Genomic DNA, 17942 nt, shown 5'->3' on the forward strand with positions numbered 1-17942 from the left:
GACTAGTACAATGTGACCCAAAATGTGACACTCCTGACGTGGTGCATCTTGATTGCTTGGGACCCGTTAGGTACAGAATCACAATGGAGGAAGCCATGTGGTGTCATCAATTTGGGTGGTCGCTGAGTCATCATTTTCTAGCTACCAGAAACTTCGATGACGCCTGGTTAGGCTTAATAAATCTTGTGTTAGAAACTAATGACAATGTTGGCACCAAGGAGGTGCCGGTTTTTGATTTTTTAGATTAGCAAGAGGGTGACAAACGACGAATAAAACCCTTTCATTAGCTCAATGAAAGTGGTTATGCTTTTTATCAAATCTTTCTCGGAAAATAAAGCAATCAGGAAGGTGCAAGACCGGCTACTTTTCAGGTGGTAATGTGTCAGGCCTGGCGAGGCTGAGAGGTGAATGGATGTGTCTAAAATTTACTGGCTAAATGATTGTTTTCACTAATTAAGAGAAGAAGAATAAGGAGGAGAAGAAACTAATATGATCCTTGGCCTGCTATAGGTGCTTGCCCAAGTTGTTTGGAGAAGAGTAGTTTGCGATTTGAATGCCATAAATCTCTATGATTGCTCGCTGTATTTGTGCTTCTCCAGAAATGGAGCTCCTGGATCTTCCAGAGATCAAATTGTTAGATTTTTGATCAAGTAATTGCAGTGTGAAGAACATGTCTCAAAACCACATGTCATCCACTTAAAAAAAAAGGAAAGAGTCACCCAGCCCTTCTAATATTTTTGAAGTAATCTGGCCAACACTCGAGTTACATGCTTAATATTAGAATCATAATATATAGCAACATAACAATGCATCTGTAACCAAAGAAAACCAGCCTTACTATTATTTTTTTAAGAAAAAAAATCTAGAAAATTAGGAACTGAAGTTTCTCAAACAAGAGTTTCTCCTCATTCTTAGTAACTCACTTCTTAGTAACAAATTTTACAAGGCCTTAGAAATATATTCCTAAAATAAGATCTCATATGATGTATAGATCACCCGATGCAACTACATGCCTCCCTGTTTCTGATTTGGCCATATCTGAAGAGTAGAGTAACAAATTTTATTCTTCGGTATCTTATAAGAAAAAAAAAGAATGTCAGAGGACTTTGGTATTTTGATTTTCCTCATCTGTTGATACAAAATTTTTGAATCAAGTCTATGGAGAACCTTTCCATCAGAAAAGTCAATGGAGAACCTTTCCATCATAAAAAGTCAATGGAGAACCCTTCCATCAAAAAAAAGTCTATGGAGAACCTTTCATTGTGTATATTAAGTGAAGAGATATGAATACATCGAAAATATTATAATTTCACTTCAATAAATTTTTTCGAGATAGAAAAAAGAAAGACGGGAGCACAGCAGCAAAACAGGCCTAGAACTTGGGGACAACAAAAGAAAAGGAAGTGTACTCAGAGCCCTTCATTTTTTTAAACAGGTACACCAACTAAAGTTTAAAATCTTTTTTATTTTTGCTCATCTCCAACATTGAAAGCCAAGATTTAATCTTCATAAAAGGTGCCATTAAAAAACATATATTGAAACAAAGCTCTATTATCAAATACAACCTCACAAAAATGGAGCAAACAAAGCTCTTATTGTAGGAGGTGATGACAAAACAAGTTTTTAAGTTGAAATCAAATATTGCAATAAAGTTAGACATCTCTGCACCCTTGGTAACCTCAAGGTCTTTGAAGGAAGCTATACAAGAGTACAGGATTGGCACCCTCTCCTCCACCAGTAGTTCCCTTTCGACGAGATCTGCAAGAATCCTAATTCCTTCAGAACATGAGCCCATAATTACGTCCAGGAGACCAGCCTTTTCTCCATTGATGAATGGACCTTCAATTTGGGAGGTCATTATGGATCCCATTCTCCAGAGTGCTCAAATTTTCTACGTCCTCCTTAGTCGCCTTTCCTGCACCATGCCATTGGACTGCATAATTGCAAAACTAAGCTGGCACTGGCTGCAACATCATTTACGTCATCAGGTACAATCATAAATTCACTAAGAAAATAGGAAAGAGATTAATTCATACATGATACCCTGTTTCAATATCAGATCGGTAACCAATATAATTCTATTATTGTATCGATACATCAGATATTGGAGTCGGTTTGGCATACTGAATATCAATTTATTTTGTACTACATATCGATATTAAATCAATACAGTAATATTTCGGGTCGTTCTATTCGGTATGATGCGGCTTGCTTTTGATTAAATGTATGCCTCCGTTTCTAAGATGCAAGTAAATTGCATGAGTTTATTTTCATCAAGAAACAAAGTGAAGTGCATAGGTACAAATAATGAAGGAAGACATTAAAAGTAATGAAGTACGTAGGTTCAGTCAGCTAGTAGAAAGAAATTAACTAATGGAGAAGTATGAGACCTGACGCTTGTGCATGTGACTCCACATGGGACCATTGGAATATGCTGTAAGTTGATTTGGACTCTGATGTAGCTCTTCTTTTTTCTTTTCTTTTTATTTTTTTTGATAACTAGCTTTCTTTTGTTAATCACTATCACTATTTGTTGATCTCTTCATTGTAAAGTTTGTGAAAAATTGTTTCATTTTTTTATTATTTAACATCTCATGATTCTTTTAACCTGCTTATTATTTTACTAATCTATGTGCAGTTTGTTTTATTTTTTTCTTATGATTTTTTTTTTCACTGCTAAATTATTACTAGCTTGTGAATATGGGATCCCACAGAAAATTTTGATGAAAGGGCACACAATATCCAATAAAAGATGAAATTAGTCAAAAGATCGCAAATCATTAGCCATATGTAAAAATCCTTAATTTTTAGAAATCAAAAGTTTGTATTTTTTAAATATTTTTTAAACAAATAAATTATGAAAAAGAAAAGAAAATAAAAATTGTGTCAAGAATGGGATTCGAACCCATGCCCTTTCGGACCAGTACCTGAAACTGGCGCCTTAGACCAACTCGGCCATCTTGACTTATGACTCTAGTTTGGAAACCAGCATAATTATAATATTAAGATATAGTTTTTTTTGTTCCGACCAGCTCCTTGCGGCTCTCAAACCAATTGCATCCGCCATGCAGTGACGGACATGCAATGAAATCTCTCCGCCGTGGTGCCTCCCAATCCTCCATTCCGAACCCCCACTCTCAGCTCCTATCTTCCCTTTTCATTACAAAAAACTCACCAAATCCTCACCTTGGTTTCAGGAGAAACCTTGTTCTCATCCCTCCTGCTTATCCCACCAATGGCCATCACCAAAGACAGACTAAATCACTATCAGGAACCAAAACTACCAATTCCCACATCACAAAACCACTGCTCTTCCATTCAGACACCTCTGCTGCCAACCTCCTTGCTGACGCCCGCGGCAAGTCTGGTTCCGTGTTCGATGCGCTTCAAGTGCTCGGCGAAATCCCGAACCCAAATGTCATCTCATGGAATCTTATGATACAGAGCTACAATCAGATTTCTCGGTTTGAAGAATCTCTTAGAACTTTCAGGGACATGCGCTCGTTAGGTTTCAAGCCGAATCAGTTCACTTATGGTAACGTGCTCTTCGCTTGCGCTGCATCCCAAAACCTTGAATATGGTGAGCAGATGCACTCACTTGTCTTGAAGAATGGGTTCTTCTCTAATGGCTATGTTTGTACCGGGCTGATAGATTTGTTTTCCAAAAGTAATAGTTTTGATGCTGCTTTAAGAGTGTTCGCCGAGAATACCAGCTCGAATGTGGTTTGTTGGAATGCTATCATTGCTGGCGCAGTTCGAAATGAGGAGAGTTTGATTGCCCTGGACCTTTTCGGTCAGATGGTGGATGGGTTTTGTATGCCAAATTGTTTTACTTTCTCAAGTGTTTTATCTGCTTGTGCTGCGGCTGCAGAACTAGAGGTGGGTAGAGGGATACATGCATGGGTCATTAAATGTGATTCTGGAGATGACGTCTTTGTTGGAACTGCTATTGTTGATCTTTATGCGAAGTGCGGTGATATGGATGCTGCAGTGAAGGAATTCGCACGCATGCCAGTTCGCAATGTGGTTTCTTGGACTGCCGTTATTTCTGGTTTTGTTCAGAAGGATGAGGCTATTGACGGTGTGATATTTTTCAAGGAAATGATACAAGCTGGTGTGGCAATAAACAAGTTTACTCTAACCAGTGTTCTCCTTGCCTGTGCTAAGACTCTGATGGCCAAAGAGACAACCCAAATCCATTGCCTGACTATGAAGAATGGGCTGTATATGGATTCCGTGGTCAAAGATTCTTTGGTCAGCACCTATGCGAAAATTGGGTATATTGAATTGTCTGAAAAAGTATTTAAGGAGACAGGTATACTCAAAAGTCCAGATACTTGGTCAGCTATGATCTCTGGCCTTGCTCAGGACCAGGATTTTAGTAGATCAATTGAACTCTTTCAGAGGATGCTTTGTGAAGGTTTAAAACCTGATAAGAAATGCAGCTCTGCTGTTCTTAGCATTGTTGACTGTATAGATTTTGCGAGACAATTACATTCTTATGTCATAAAATCTGGGTTGGTGCTTGATGTTCTTGTGGGTAGTGCACTCTTCACCATGTACTCCAAATGTGGTAACATCAAAGATAGTTATGAATTCTTCAAACATATGCAGGAAAGGGATAGAGTTTCATGGTCATCGATGATTTCTGGATTTGCAGGGCATGGTCATACGGATCAGGCTTTTCAGTTATTCAGTGATATGTTGCTTGAAGATATCAAACCTGATGAAATGACTTTAGCTTCTGTTCTTACAGCTTGCAATGGTCACTGTGACTTGATGAAAGGGAAGGAAATTCATGGGCATGCTATTCGTGTTGGACTTGGGGCTGGTACTCTTATCAGTAATGCTCTTGTGTCAATGTATTCCAAATGCCAAACTCTAGTAGCTGCAAGAAGAGTCTTTGATGGATTTTCTAGGAAGGATGAGGTCACATGGTCATCCTTGGTCTCAGGATATGCTGCGAATGGTTATCATGATGAGGCACTATCACAGTTCCAGTATATGTTGCTTGCCGGTTTTGAAATGGACCATTTTATATGCTCATCAGTTCTTGGGGTATGTGCAAACATATCAAGGCTGGGTTTGGGTAGGCAATTACATGCCCACGCAATCAAATCAGGCATAATTTCTCATCTTTCAGTGAGTAGTGCATTAGTGACAATGTACTCAAAATGTGGCAACATTTATGATTCTCGTACAGCATTTGATGACATAGAAAACCCTGATTTAGTCACATGGACAGCTATAATTGATGGATATGCTCAGCATGGAAATGGTTTAGAATCTCTGAAAATCTTTGAGCTGATGAAGAAACAAGGAATAGAACCTGATGCTGTGACATTAGTTAGTGTTTTATCAGCCTGTAGCCATAATGGTTTACTGGAAGAAGGATTTTACTATTTCAATTCTATGAGCACTGATTACGGGATTGAACCAGGAGTTCATCACTATGCCTGCATGGTTGATATACTTGGTCGAGCTGGAAGACTTAAAGAGGCTATAAATTTCATTCAGAGGATGCCAATAGAACCAAATTCTCTGGTGTGGAGCACACTGCTTGGTGCTTGTAGAGTTCATGGTGATGTTGAGCTGGGAAGGTTAGCAGCAGAGAAGGTTCTTGAGCTAGTGCCTCATGACTCTGGGACTCATATCTCTCTGTCAAACATTTCTGCAGATATGGGAGAGTGGGAAGAAGTTCTGAGGATTAGATGTTCAATGAAAGGAGGAGGCATAAAGAAGGAACCTGGATGGAGTATAATATGAAAGATTAAGGATTCCTTTTAATCTGTGTGTCTGAAAAATTATACTCATCTTCCAGTTGACTGCAGTCCTTAAAATAGATATCTGTCTATCCTAGCCATTCTTTGCCGAGTTGTATATGGAAATATTTAACTTTCTGTGGAAGAGGGCAGAGTATGAATGAGACTTGCGTGCTTAAAGTTACTGGGAGCCATGGAACAAAAAGAGCAAGGAATTTGGCATTTATATTATGATTAAAATATAACAGAGGGTTCTTTGCTGCTGAGCTAACAATATGTCAGGGATTTTGCAAATAAAGGTTTTCATGATTTACTTTCAAAGAAGAAGCGTAGAGCAATTATTTTAAATTGTGAGGTGAGATTGAAGCAACCGGATCATGCCATGATTTCATCCAAATGAAACGTCATGTGGACTTGGCACTTTATGCCATCATCTAGGCTCAGTCATTTAATTTATGTGCTTGTTTGACAGCTCTCAATCTTTGACCTTGTACCTCAAGTGGCACGGGCCTCAAACTCTATTCTTGTATTAAAGGTTGTATGAAGCCATTTATTCTACATGTGAAAGGCATCAAGATTTTTTGACAAAAAAACGAAATGAAATTATATAGTGATTGAAAACTTTTGGTTAGGCTGCCGATGTGTCACTCTATTATCTGGTGGTATCGGCAACTGGTTTATCAAAATGCAGTAATGATTATGAAAACAATATCAGTTTCAAAAGTACAAACATTAATATAATTGTTTGAAGACTTAATCTAGCCAAAGCTTTCTTTTCATCCTGTTAGCTTTGCTGTTAACAGACATGTCTTTGAAGATATACATATCACTGAATGAGATCTTGATTTTCTTCATGCTAACAGTAATGCTAACAGACGAAGGTGACTTGCTTTATGCTGCACCTAATTAGGTATAGCATCTGTTTATGGAGTAACTCGTTGACATCTCAATGGGGCATTGTGGAGAATCCCATGGCATGTTGGATTTCCACTCATCAGAAAGATTTGATTGCAGACTGAAGGGAAAGTTGACAGTCTTCACAGCTCCCCACTGATTGTTGTTAACATTACATGTATTTGCAGGCTTCTTTGCAGATATGTCTTCTTCCCCACTTCCCAAGCTAGTGCTCATCTCCAATGGTAAACCAACAGTGAATCCACACTGCTGCAACTCTTCAAAATCTATGCTTGCAGAGGTTTCCTCAACATCACCAATTATTGTGGGGGATGAGTTAAAAAGCATCGAGGCCGCATCCACTGTGCACTTGGATAGCATTGACATTTCATCTGGTGAGAACATGAAGCTTTTGGGTATCTCTGCACTTGAAACGGGAAGGAGATTTGATGGTTTGCAGCTGCTCAGGTCTATGGGCTTATAGGAGGTAATATCCAAAGGAGAGTAACTCGTAGTACAGGCCTGCTGCTGAATGCTTTTGTTACAGCCAAACTGGATGGCAGACCCCACTTGAGCCATGCATGACATGTTCTCTGAAGCAAATGGAATTCCATGTGCGCTCCGAGAAACAGAGAACACATCTTGTTCATTGGTCTCAGGCAATGGAGATACCCAAGAATGAGACAGTGCTTTCTGTGCCATGGAATTAGTCTTCTGAAAGATCCTGCAAATTGCCCATGAGTCCTGTTTATGACACCAAGCAGGGTCAGCTTATTTCAGAAAAGAAAGTATTTTTCTTTTATTTAGTAGAAGAAGATTCAATGAACTCCTTACATTGGCTGGAATATGTTTGTCCAGAGGCCTTTTGGGCATTGATGGATTCGAAGGGGAAGGCAGTCTGAACTCGTGCATCATCCAATCAGTTTTGATTCCTTTGGCAGCTCTGCCCCTGTAGAAGACGAGAGACTTCTTCAGGCCTATGCATTTGGTTCCATCTGAGGAGCAGATAGGCCTGTCTGTTCCTGTGGCCTTCCAAAATCCAGCTCCTGTCACTCTGTTCGGCCTGTCACTGTTCCTATATTTCCGGTCCCTCGGGCAGTAGAAGTACCATTCCTTCTCCCCGGTAGCTGCCAGCTCTTCTCGGTAAGAAGACATAAAAGAGATGTGTTTCAGTGGAAATAGTGTAGAAGGAAAAACCTTCCCTCCTGTCCTTCAAGAACAGGAAGGGGAAAATATGCAAAACTGACTAATATGGAAGAGCTGTTTCTCTTTGCCACATATTATTGGTGAAGCCTATACTTAAAACCTTGAGTTATTATCTTAAAGTCTGAAAAATGGTTAGGGGTTTGGGTGTGGAGGGGGAGATGGTTTTATGATTGAGATAGTTCTTTAAACCTGTCCGAGGAAAAGAGACGCTAATACTATAATTCTGGCACCAAAACTTGACTCATGGCATGCTTCTAAAGAGGTTGCATCTAAACCACAGTGACCGGAAACAACACTGGATAAAGAGATGACATGCAACCCTACACTTAACTTTGCTATTGCTAACTTCTAAACAGAGGGGAGCACATTTCTGAGGAACTGGAAAATTTTGAAAGATGAAGCCAACAAATGAGAGGATAGAAAACTTCTTGGAACTTGAGAACTGAACTTCTTAAAAAGGAAGCATCTGCAAAGTTATGAAAAACCCTAGAGAACCTTTTTCTTTTTTCCTGAGGGAGAAAAACACTAGAAACCGAAGTTGAAGACCGGTACCGATGGCAAAACAGAAACGAGAAATCTTCTACTGCTTGGTGGTTACAGCATAAGGCATGAAGAAGACATACAAGGGGGATAATATAAAAGGAAGTGGATTTAGCTGCTAGCAACCGGAAAAAAGAGCTGAAAGCAGTGGAAAACCAGAATATAATGAGAAAGAGAACGAAGAGATAATAAGATATTAAAAGGTTGGAGAAGCTTTCTTTCCACTATAAAAAAGCATTGAGGAATGGTTCAGGTAGGTGGTTGCTTACTTGGAAGATCCCATGGATCATACTTGTAGATATCCAGTTGTCTGATAAGCTCAATGGAGAGAGGTTTTTGCTGAATTTTTCTCTTCAAATAGAAACCCACTAGCTCTTCATCGGTAGGATGAAATCGAAAACCTGGCATCATCACTTCATCTCCCTTGTCCATATCACTTCTCTCATCCATAACTCTTCAGCCTCCTCTTTGATCACAGTAAGATGGTAGCAAACACCAGGAGAAGAAGAGAGATGCTACAGACGTTTTGCTAACTCTTCAAACAGAAGCACTCAAGGGTCCTAAGTGGAAACCTCAAGAACCACTAATGGAAACCTCAAGAACTACAAACAATAAGAAAAGCTGTGTCTAAGAAGAACTGTGTCATGAACTGCATGAAAAGTTCCTGTGCTTCTGAAAAGTTTCTCTATGAATGTCTGGCTTATCTTTTGGGCGCTCGGCGTTGGTGGAGGAAGAAGCTTAACCAGTGCTGCTATAAACATAATCCAGCTGCTTATAAAGAAAACCAAGAAGCCCGAGTCAGAACAATATTTTTGTTATTTTGAATAAAAGTCTCTTTCACTCCCTCCGTCAATCCATTAGACTAGTTTAATCCAGAGGAAGGGGATCTCGAAAAGGACTGAGAATTTTGCAGCATATGGGCATAATCAATCCATTTTCTTTTCAGACTTATAATATTAAATTCATGTAGTTCATATCATCTTTTAAGCAAATCAAGAGAAGTCTAGCTTCTAGGCAGGTCCATTTTGATAGTCTTGGTTTTATTATTTTTGTGTGCATGGGGGCTGAACGCTTCCCAACACATTAGAAAGCTTCAAGTAGTTATATATATATTTCAATCCCAAGAGTCTGAAAAATTCTTCTGATATCCCCTTTTCTATATGGATCTCTATATATTCCTGTGTCTTCCCTGATCCAAAAATCCCATGCCATAACAATTTTTATTCCCTTTCAGATACATACCCTCTGCTTGTCAATGTATATTTTGGGATCTTATGGAGATACTTTCACTATTAAATTTTTTTTAATCAATACTGGAAGTGAAATTCATGACATAATGACTAATTTGCCCCTGGGATTTTGGTGTCATGCGGGCGTCTACAGCACGGCCGCAGGTTCAGTTTGGGAACAATTTGGCCGGCAAAGTCTCAGAACTCCAACTGTTCTTAAAAGTTCAAGGAGGACGATGAAAAAAAAATATAAATAATTTCTGTAAACTCTCTTTTTTTAATAAAGATTGGATGGCTTTGCCTCTCTCTTCATCAAAAAAAAATAATAAATTAAAAAAATTCAAAAATAAAGACCACAAGGTTATTAATATTATGTATTAATTTCCATAATAACAAGCATGAAAGAAGCCAGCAAAATAGATTCTAGGAAAAACTCTACCAACAGCAACAGCAAATCACATCACTAGTTTGTATTCTATGGTATTTATTCCACGAGCTATGGATAATTTTTTAGTAATTTGTAAACTTCTATGGATAATTTTTTTTTTTGGGAAGCCTGATAGATACATTTCGAGTTTGTTGCAAAAGCAAAGCACTTCAATAATCAGCAATGAGGGATGGAAACTGATCAGGATAGTTTAAGGACAAAGCGTCCTCAAAATTCATGAATAAAGTAAGAATATTTAATAATTTGGAGAATACTTTTGCTATGAGTCGTAGCTCTTTGAAGCCAAGAGGTTGATGTCAAGAGGATTAATTTCCAAATTATCTAGAATACCGTTAGAATAGTGACAGCCCAGCTGTCTGAGCTTGATTGACGATGTGTGAGGGGATGGATAGTGATTTCCCCTGTAGCCATCACCCTGGCGTCCAATTTACTGCTATTGGCTTCAGAAACTTTGTTCGTTAACTAACGGTGTTTTTGAGAATGACATATTTGATTGCATATGTGCGTCGCAAATGAGTCTTGGTTTATATGTGTGGATAGGTAGGGGAACCCTTTGGTTGGCAATCAAGATATGTATTTAAAAAATGTAGGATTTATGCAACTTGGTCCGCAGCTTTCTTCCAACAAAGAATTTTAGAATGGCAGCAATACATTTCTTAGGGTCTAAAAAAATGGCCAAGGCAGTCATTGGAACAACCATATCATGCCTTGAATGATGACGTATGTACAGCATCATCTCAGCATTGAGCCATTGATTCGTGGCTTTCGTCTATGTATCCCAAAAAAGGCTTAAGCCCTGTTTGACAGAGTCTTTGGTAGGCCTGAAAGCACTTTCTGACCCATCAAAAATACTTTTAGATGAAATAGGGGTGTTGGTAAAAAAATCGAGAACCAGAAAGCTAAAACAGCTTCTTGGGAGAAGCTTCAAAATGGAGCTTCTATGGAAAAGCACTTTTAGTTGATTGATTTATAATTTTTTTGGGCCAAAATACCCATAATAAAATATTATAATTACAGAAAATATCATTTTATATATATTAATATATAATGATATTAATTATAATATTTTATATCTTTATTATTGTATTATACTATAAATATTATATTATATTACATTATATCATAATAAATTGATATGTTATGTTATATAATATCAAATTATGTTATATTATTATGCTATAGTATACAATATTATATTACTATATTATAATAATATTATATTACATTACAGTAACATTATCCTATATTATATATTTATGTATTAATATATTATATTTTATTATGCTCTATTGTGTAATACTATGTAATATCCTTTATCGTCATTTTGTCATACCAAAGTACTTTCTCAGTTTGTTTATCAAATACATATTAAAGTTCCATAATACTTTAGAAATACAGTTATCAAACAACAAATAATATTTTATAAAAGTTTTACTTCAAAAAGCTCTACTGCCAACAGCTCTGCCAAATAGGACCTTACTTTGAGTTTAATATAGAATTTAAGGTGGCCAACTACTAAATGACTTTTTTTTCATAGTTTATTTTATTTGTTTGAGATGGATGTAACGAGCCACCCTAGTGAACACATATCCATGGAATCAGCTAACAATATGTCATCAAGCTGCAATAGGGTTGAGTAGCAGTCTCGAAAAATGCTATCAGAATGATTAGGCACATAAGAAGCAACCTAATTACTAAATTCTCTATAGATGTGGATAAAAATTTGAACCATTTCTATTATATACATGCCATCCCTTCACAGGGCCATGATAATCTTCTTTGAATCATTCTAATTTTATCAGATGCCTCTACAAGGACCTTTCTTTTCTGAATGCAAACAAAAAAAAAATACTAAATAACATTGCATAATTTAATAGAATGTTGCTCGTATCCTTCTTATCATAGAATTCTTTTTTCTGTGAATATCATTTAAGCTCCTTCAGAAGGTTAAGCCAGTCGGTAAATTTAAACAACTAACTAATGCTCCACATGACTTATATGTGAGCTATTGAGACTAAAAAATGCCAATAGGCAAACCGACTTGCAGATTTGCCTTCTAGGGTTTCATGATAGTTCCTTTCTTGCCTAAAATATTTCTAGCTAAGAATACTATAGTGGCCGTTCTTAAAGGATTTGACATCAAATTTACAATTCGTTGGGTAAATATAGTAGATATTTTTAATATGAACGGCGATCCGATTTGCCATCATTCAGCATACTAAATAGTTCACTTACCAGTCTTGTTACACTATTAACTCTAAGCATATGTGCTTATGCCATGCTATTTGTCTAGTCCAATAGACTTCACATTGGACAACTAGGGTATTTTGGGGCCATAAAAGTTGGACAAGTGCACTTTGGTCATTAGCAAAAATATAGGTATTGATAGGAAGAGAAGCTTAGGTGATTGTGTGTGTGTGTGTGTGTGTGTGTGTGTGTGTGTTTTGGTATGCTGACTTAATCAAAGTTATGGGCATCTGAGCAAAATTCAGAGGAAAGAGGGGGCTGAGAAGGACCCACATCTCATTATTTAAAGCAGTTTCCATGGCCAAAGTTTGCTAACCATGTCTGCCAGACTGCGAACAGGTGCAGAACCATCTAATTAATGTGAGGAGGATAGTTTGGGGGGTCACATAGCCCCTTTGGGACCCCAAGTCTCTATTGAACCCTTCTACTCTTTTCCTTGACCTTGGGTTGCACCCCGAACCCAACCCAAGCGAGCAACCCAAGATGAAAAATGGGTCAAACCCTTCAAACCCAAGCTTCTCCTTCCTTGGTAGGTGAACACGAATCCCGCTCAAAGACGCCATGTTTCCAATGCAGCAACTCCACATTTATTTCTTTTTACTTTGTGTTTGATCCCTTGATTAGTTTATTATTAGTTCTAATTTAGTTTCCCGATAAATGAATTGTTTAAATCCGGATTAGAATTTTAAAAAACTAGGACATACAATTTAGGACCAGACGTTGTCGTTTGCATTGACTCATGAAATGTTATTGGAAACCTCGGCAGGTTACACGTACTATAATTTCATGTGGGCTTCACAAAATACATAGTAATAGTTTTTTTTTTATTTTGAGAAATGTAATGACCTTTTGCTTGTGGAATTTTTTTTTTTTTTTTAGGGGGGGGGGGGGTGCAAGAGTTTTGTCATCTGTTCAAAGTGTACCTTCTTGCTGAACTTAAATGAAACAAGCTATTGCTTGAATGGATATTGTAATTTTAGGTAGTTGCCAGACTAGTTACACCAAAATTGTCTTCCCTTTTATCAAAGTTGAGCAAAAGTAACAAATAATTATGGCAGACCTAGTGTTAGTTTAAGAAGAGATAGAGAAAGCACCTGAATATTTTCCTACTTCTTGTGCAAGAGAGTCACCTAGTCATGACTCATGAGCTTGAACATATTGGATAATTTAGCTGTATAGTTTTTTTAATAGATAGAAAACTTACATCTAAAGGGTTCGGAAGTACATTGGAAATGAATTTATTATACTGATTTAGGTTAGCATGCAATTGCCTTTTTTGCCCTCTGCTGGAAAGTTGTAGGAGTTCAAATTGCCTCCTGGTAATGTGTTAAATGAGCAACATAGTTAGTGATGCTATAAATTTTTTTTTATTTGTTAAAGATGCCAAGGAGCCATTACTTGGTGCATGGTAAAGAACTGGGCCAGCATGGATCTAAGCCTTGGGATAGCCATTTTGTGCAAAAAAAAAGCTAAATATTTTGTCGGTCCCCATTTTGCCTCTCCATGAAACATATTTATTTGATATATTAATTGGATAATGGCAGCCCAACTTCAAATTATTTGTTTCAATTTCGAAAAATGAACTTTTAGTGTGAAACGTCTCAAGCATCACCAGTGTGTGATGCTTCTCGATTGGCTTCTAAATAGATATATGACTCACAACAAGCCATTTTCTCTTTCCAAGGAAAAAATTTGCTTCTTATCATAATGGTAATCTTATATTAGGGGAAAATTATTTGCAAAGTTATAGTTGATTGAAGAAGCTTTCCATGGGAAAACGATATCATTAGATATTACTATACACTAAATGTGATACTTGAGAAATGGATGGCATATGACTGTATGCATATGGTTCTGCAATATGGGCATTGGGGCACTGCAATGTGCGCATGAAAGTTTTCAGTCTATGAATTCTTTTGTACTTTCCGTCTACTTGGAGTTGTGAATTGTGATGGTGAAGTTTCCAACTTTCAGTACTTAATGCGAGCAAAAACAGACACGTCTCTGATGCAGGAACCAAATTTCACTATCTTCTAGCAACTGTATTGGGAAAGAAAATATATTCATAATTTTATAGTTCCTCTTATGTCTCGTTAACTCCCCTGAACGCCAAGACTTAATGCATGAATGCTTCCAATTCACTCAAGCTTATCCCTTGGGTCGATTTAAAAACCAGCACCACGTTTTATTAAATGATAGTTCTATATGAAACCTCGTTGCCATCTTATCACTTCCATGATAACCTACAAACCAAAGCATTGTTTCAATTGAATATAAACATAGATAAGGGGTTGAAAAGGCATCTTTTATGATTATAAAATACTACTAAATATTAAGATTTTTTTTTTTTTTTTGAGATATATGAATGAGAACGATGATAAAGATGGGGCCTGAACTCAGTTAACTGCAAAAACAAACAAAAAAAAAATAAAAACTCTAAGCTTGATTAGATATATATATGGATTTATATATATGCTGCCGAGTATATTAATTAAAAGATACTGGAGATGAACAGCCACGTAGCCGCCATTTTGGAGCATGGACTTTGCTCTCCTAACATAATTAGTTGGGAAACTAGCCGTTCTGCTGATGAGAAGTTAAACTTCATTGGAACAAATGGTTCCAAAATTTAATTCAAAAGCGACATCTGCTTCTTGTTAGCTAGCTAGTCAGCCTGTGGGTATCTTATCTCCTTACTATTTTTTCCTTTTTTTTAATAAGCCCATTTGGAACATAAGAATTAAAAATAATAATAATAAATCAAAAGAGTTTTATTTCTTATACATCTTTGAATTCTGTCATTTTTACACAGAGACACCACTCTCCATATTTGCATGTCAACCCATGTCATTGCATGATTTCACACAATTCCACTGCAAATTGCCAAGGAGGAGAACAGAAGCCAAATAGTTCAGTTGCCCCTTGGTTTAACTTTTGACCCAACGTTGGACAGGTTTCTTATAGGATGACAAAAGAAGAGCACAATATGCACACTTCTAAAATTTTGCATGATTAGTATGCTGATATCAAATTTCGAATTTACATATGGTCTGAAAATTCTCAAGAGCACATTTGCAAAATTCCCTCATTAAAAGGAGAGATGGGATGATCTGGATAACACTCCAAGATGGTAGCCCAAGTCTTTTTTTTTTTTAAGGCACAAATAACAATCTATAGACCTTGGAGACTCAGAACGAAAAGGAAAAGAAGCATATGTTAACTGGTTTTCAAAGCCATCCAGATCGCCAGTCAATTTTCAGAAAATGAACAATGACAACACCTCAAGGAATTGAACGTTTTGTAAGAATATTTTACAATCAGGTGATATAACCTTGCTCCACATCAAATGTTGATAAGGCTAACGCAGGTGATTGTAATGGTTCAGTGCCTCTCATCTTCATACTTACCGTGGCGGTACATGCAACAGCTGCGCTAGATGATAAGCTTTGGTTCTTATGTGGATGATACTGATAGCATTTTATTAATGAACTTTAAAAGTGCGAGCTATGACAACCACCTTAACTTTCATAATAAGAATACATGCATTTCTCCCTTTAAAATTTGCAGTCTTCCAGCAGTTATTTTCAGCTGGCGATGAAAACCATAAGCAGTTTATTATAGGCACTGATAGGACCATGAGGCCAAATGCAACACATCCTTCCTTAGAACACACACGACCAAAATGACTTAAAGTAATGGAACCGGAGAACATAATTAAGAAGGATGTGACTTTCTTGAGGTTGCAAAGTTGCCAATTGGTGTTATGCCAGTGATGCAATGTGGATAGGATAAGCCTGTATAACTTATTTGTGATATCTAAAGCAATCATCTTATCCCAAAAGAGACAACCAGCCAGGTAGGCACAAGCCATCTGCGAAATAACTTCTTCCAATGTAATTTCCAATGAAAAATTGATGCCTTGCTACTCTGTCGAATGGTTTCACCAGTGTCATTCCCAATGATAAATCTATGCTTGAATGACAGCAGGTAAGAGGCCATGATCGAACCATATGACGTTAGAATAGTCATATTTGTGGAGACCAACTTTAATAATCATTCAGGGAACAAAGTGCAGCATCAATGTTTATTACGTTTAGGCTTTAGACTATCAGAAATACCTAACGGAGATGCTTGAAAGTGCTTATTTCTTAATATCAAGGGTCAGACACAGAAGAAACACTCTTTTGGTTGCAACAATATTGCGAGTGCAGCCAACCCATGTTTCACCTTCAGCAGATTCCAATCTCCAAATCCTAAGTCCAGCCCAACTGCAGTTGCACTTCAGCCTATCAACTCATCAAACTGGTAGAGTAATTTATCAGTGCCTTCAATCAGTCCAGACCGCTTGCAGTAAGCACACATAGCTCAACCACCTGCACCTCGATTCCAGTGCCCAAATCTTAAGCCTGGGCCTCTTGCAGTACTCGCACAGCGGATCTACTAGTTGCATTTCAACCCATTAGCTCATCAGACACAGGAACTACATTTTATCAGTGGCTTTGATTGCTTGTTCAATAATTTCTGTATAAGTCTTCTTTAATTATGAAAGGACTTTAGAGATGGCAATGAAGCAGGTATGGGTGGATAGGTCATTACCCTCACCCACCTTGCAACTGAGAACTATATATCCATACCCGTCTTAGGTGGGACAGGTAGAGTTAGACAGTGCATGAGCCGAGACATGGCGGATAAATTTGTAAAAATATTTTTTACATACAAATTAAATAAATTAAAAAAATAATAAAGTAAATCTGGGTACTCCATATATTAAACAAAATAAGTATCGAAGACAAAATTTAACAAACCAATTTTTTTCTTAATCTGAGAAAAATAATTAACTAAAAAATGGAAAACGAACATCAAAGCATATATGTTATAGCTTGTGACATGATTAATCTTTCTTCTGATCAATCACAATGCTTTCTTCCCTATTATCATTATAATCATCATCATCATGAAGGCTTATATATAATTTGGTAAAGTTCCGATCAGGAATTGCCATTATCCATGCGAACTGTTGTGGGTTTTAGAATGAAGATCCGACCCGTCGTGCAGCGGGACATCCAAGGCCTCCATCATTGAGAAGCTCATGCAATAGTGCGGTTGAGAAACCCTTGCAGCGTTGACATTCAACATAACGTCATCTGCTCTTGCTATTATACTGATACTGGAGAGCCTGTCAAGAAGCTTCCTCGTATCATTATCAGGCTTCCAAGTTAGGGGTTGTGTTATCTTAAGTTGCCAACAAGAGTGTCGACTTTTGCTCCATTGCGAATTTACTGAAGCTACCTGCTTTTTCCTGCAACACTGATATAAGACAGAGAAAGTGTGGCAAAGCAGTCAACCATCTAAGCAGCTAATCTCCCCAGAAATTGATCTCTCTACCGTTACCCAACTTGAAATTGACTCTGTTGCATGATAGTTGAAGAGCATTTATTATATTCTTCCACATATATGGCATTCTTTTATGCAGCAGCGTCCAAGGGGCACTGGGCTTAGGTTTTCTTATGCTAAGCAACGGTAATAATGATCCTCCTAAGATCCTTTTCCCTGGTGATGGACCCCCAGCCCCAGTTAGGAAATAAGGATTGGTGTTTGGGTCACTGATTCATGAAC

At 37.5% G+C, this 17942-nt stretch overlaps 2 protein-coding genes and 2 non-coding genes across 4 annotated transcripts; 1 reads left to right on the top strand and 3 right to left on the bottom strand.

Moving 5' to 3' along the window:
- Window positions 1-2884: 2884 nt before the first annotated feature.
- TRNAL-CAG (transfer RNA leucine (anticodon CAG)) lies at window positions 2885-2965 on the bottom strand. The gene has a single exon. It is a non-coding gene; the product is annotated as a tRNA-Leu (tRNA).
- A 36-nt stretch (window positions 2966-3001) lies between these two features.
- OTP87 (pentatricopeptide (PPR) repeat-containing protein) lies at window positions 3002-8746 on the top strand. The gene is made up of 2 exons (XM_088711660.2): window positions 3002-7421; window positions 7515-8746. The coding sequence occupies exon 1, from the start codon at window positions 3085-3087 to the stop codon at window positions 5764-5766; it is 2682 nt and encodes an 893-aa protein (XP_088567786.1). The 5' UTR covers window positions 3002-3084; the 3' UTR covers window positions 5767-7421; window positions 7515-8746.
- Window positions 6474-8852, bottom strand: LOC103716404 (protein FEZ-like). Its single transcript, XM_026808208.4, has 3 exons — window positions 8672-8852; window positions 7491-7792; window positions 6474-7400 (listed from the first exon to the last, which is right to left on the bottom strand). Exons 1-3 carry the CDS (start codon window positions 8850-8852, stop codon window positions 6669-6671), a joined length of 1215 nt encoding a protein of 404 aa, XP_026664009.3. The 3' UTR covers window positions 6474-6668.
- A 2944-nt stretch (window positions 8853-11796) lies between these two features.
- On the bottom strand, window positions 11797-11897 carry LOC113463340 (U6 spliceosomal RNA). The gene has a single exon (XR_003387442.3). It is a non-coding gene; the product is annotated as a U6 spliceosomal RNA (small nuclear RNA).
- Window positions 11898-17942: the final 6045 nt, after the last annotated feature.

Source organism: Phoenix dactylifera, chromosome 15 (assembly GCF_051530095.1).
Source record: "Phoenix dactylifera cultivar Ajwa chromosome 15, Ajwa_hap1_PhDact_Kaust_v1.1, whole genome shotgun sequence".
Lineage (NCBI taxonomy): Eukaryota > Viridiplantae > Streptophyta > Magnoliopsida > Arecales > Arecaceae > Phoenix > Phoenix dactylifera.

Coding starts and splice junctions, on each gene's coding strand:
- OTP87 (XM_088711660.2), top strand. CDS start 3,085: ATGAAATCTCTCCGCCGTGGTGCCTCCCAATCCTCCATTCCGAACCCC.
- LOC103716404 (XM_026808208.4), bottom strand. CDS start 8,852: ATGGATGAGAGAAGTGATATGGACAAGGGAGATGAAGTGATGATGCCA. Junction 7,793..8,671: donor TGATCCATGGGATCTTCCAA/GTAAGCAACCAC, acceptor CTTACCGAGAAG/AGCTGGCAGCTACCGGGGAG. Junction 7,401..7,490: donor ACAAACATATTCCAGCCAAT/GTAAGGAGTTCA, acceptor TGTCATAAACAG/GACTCATGGGCAATTTGCAG.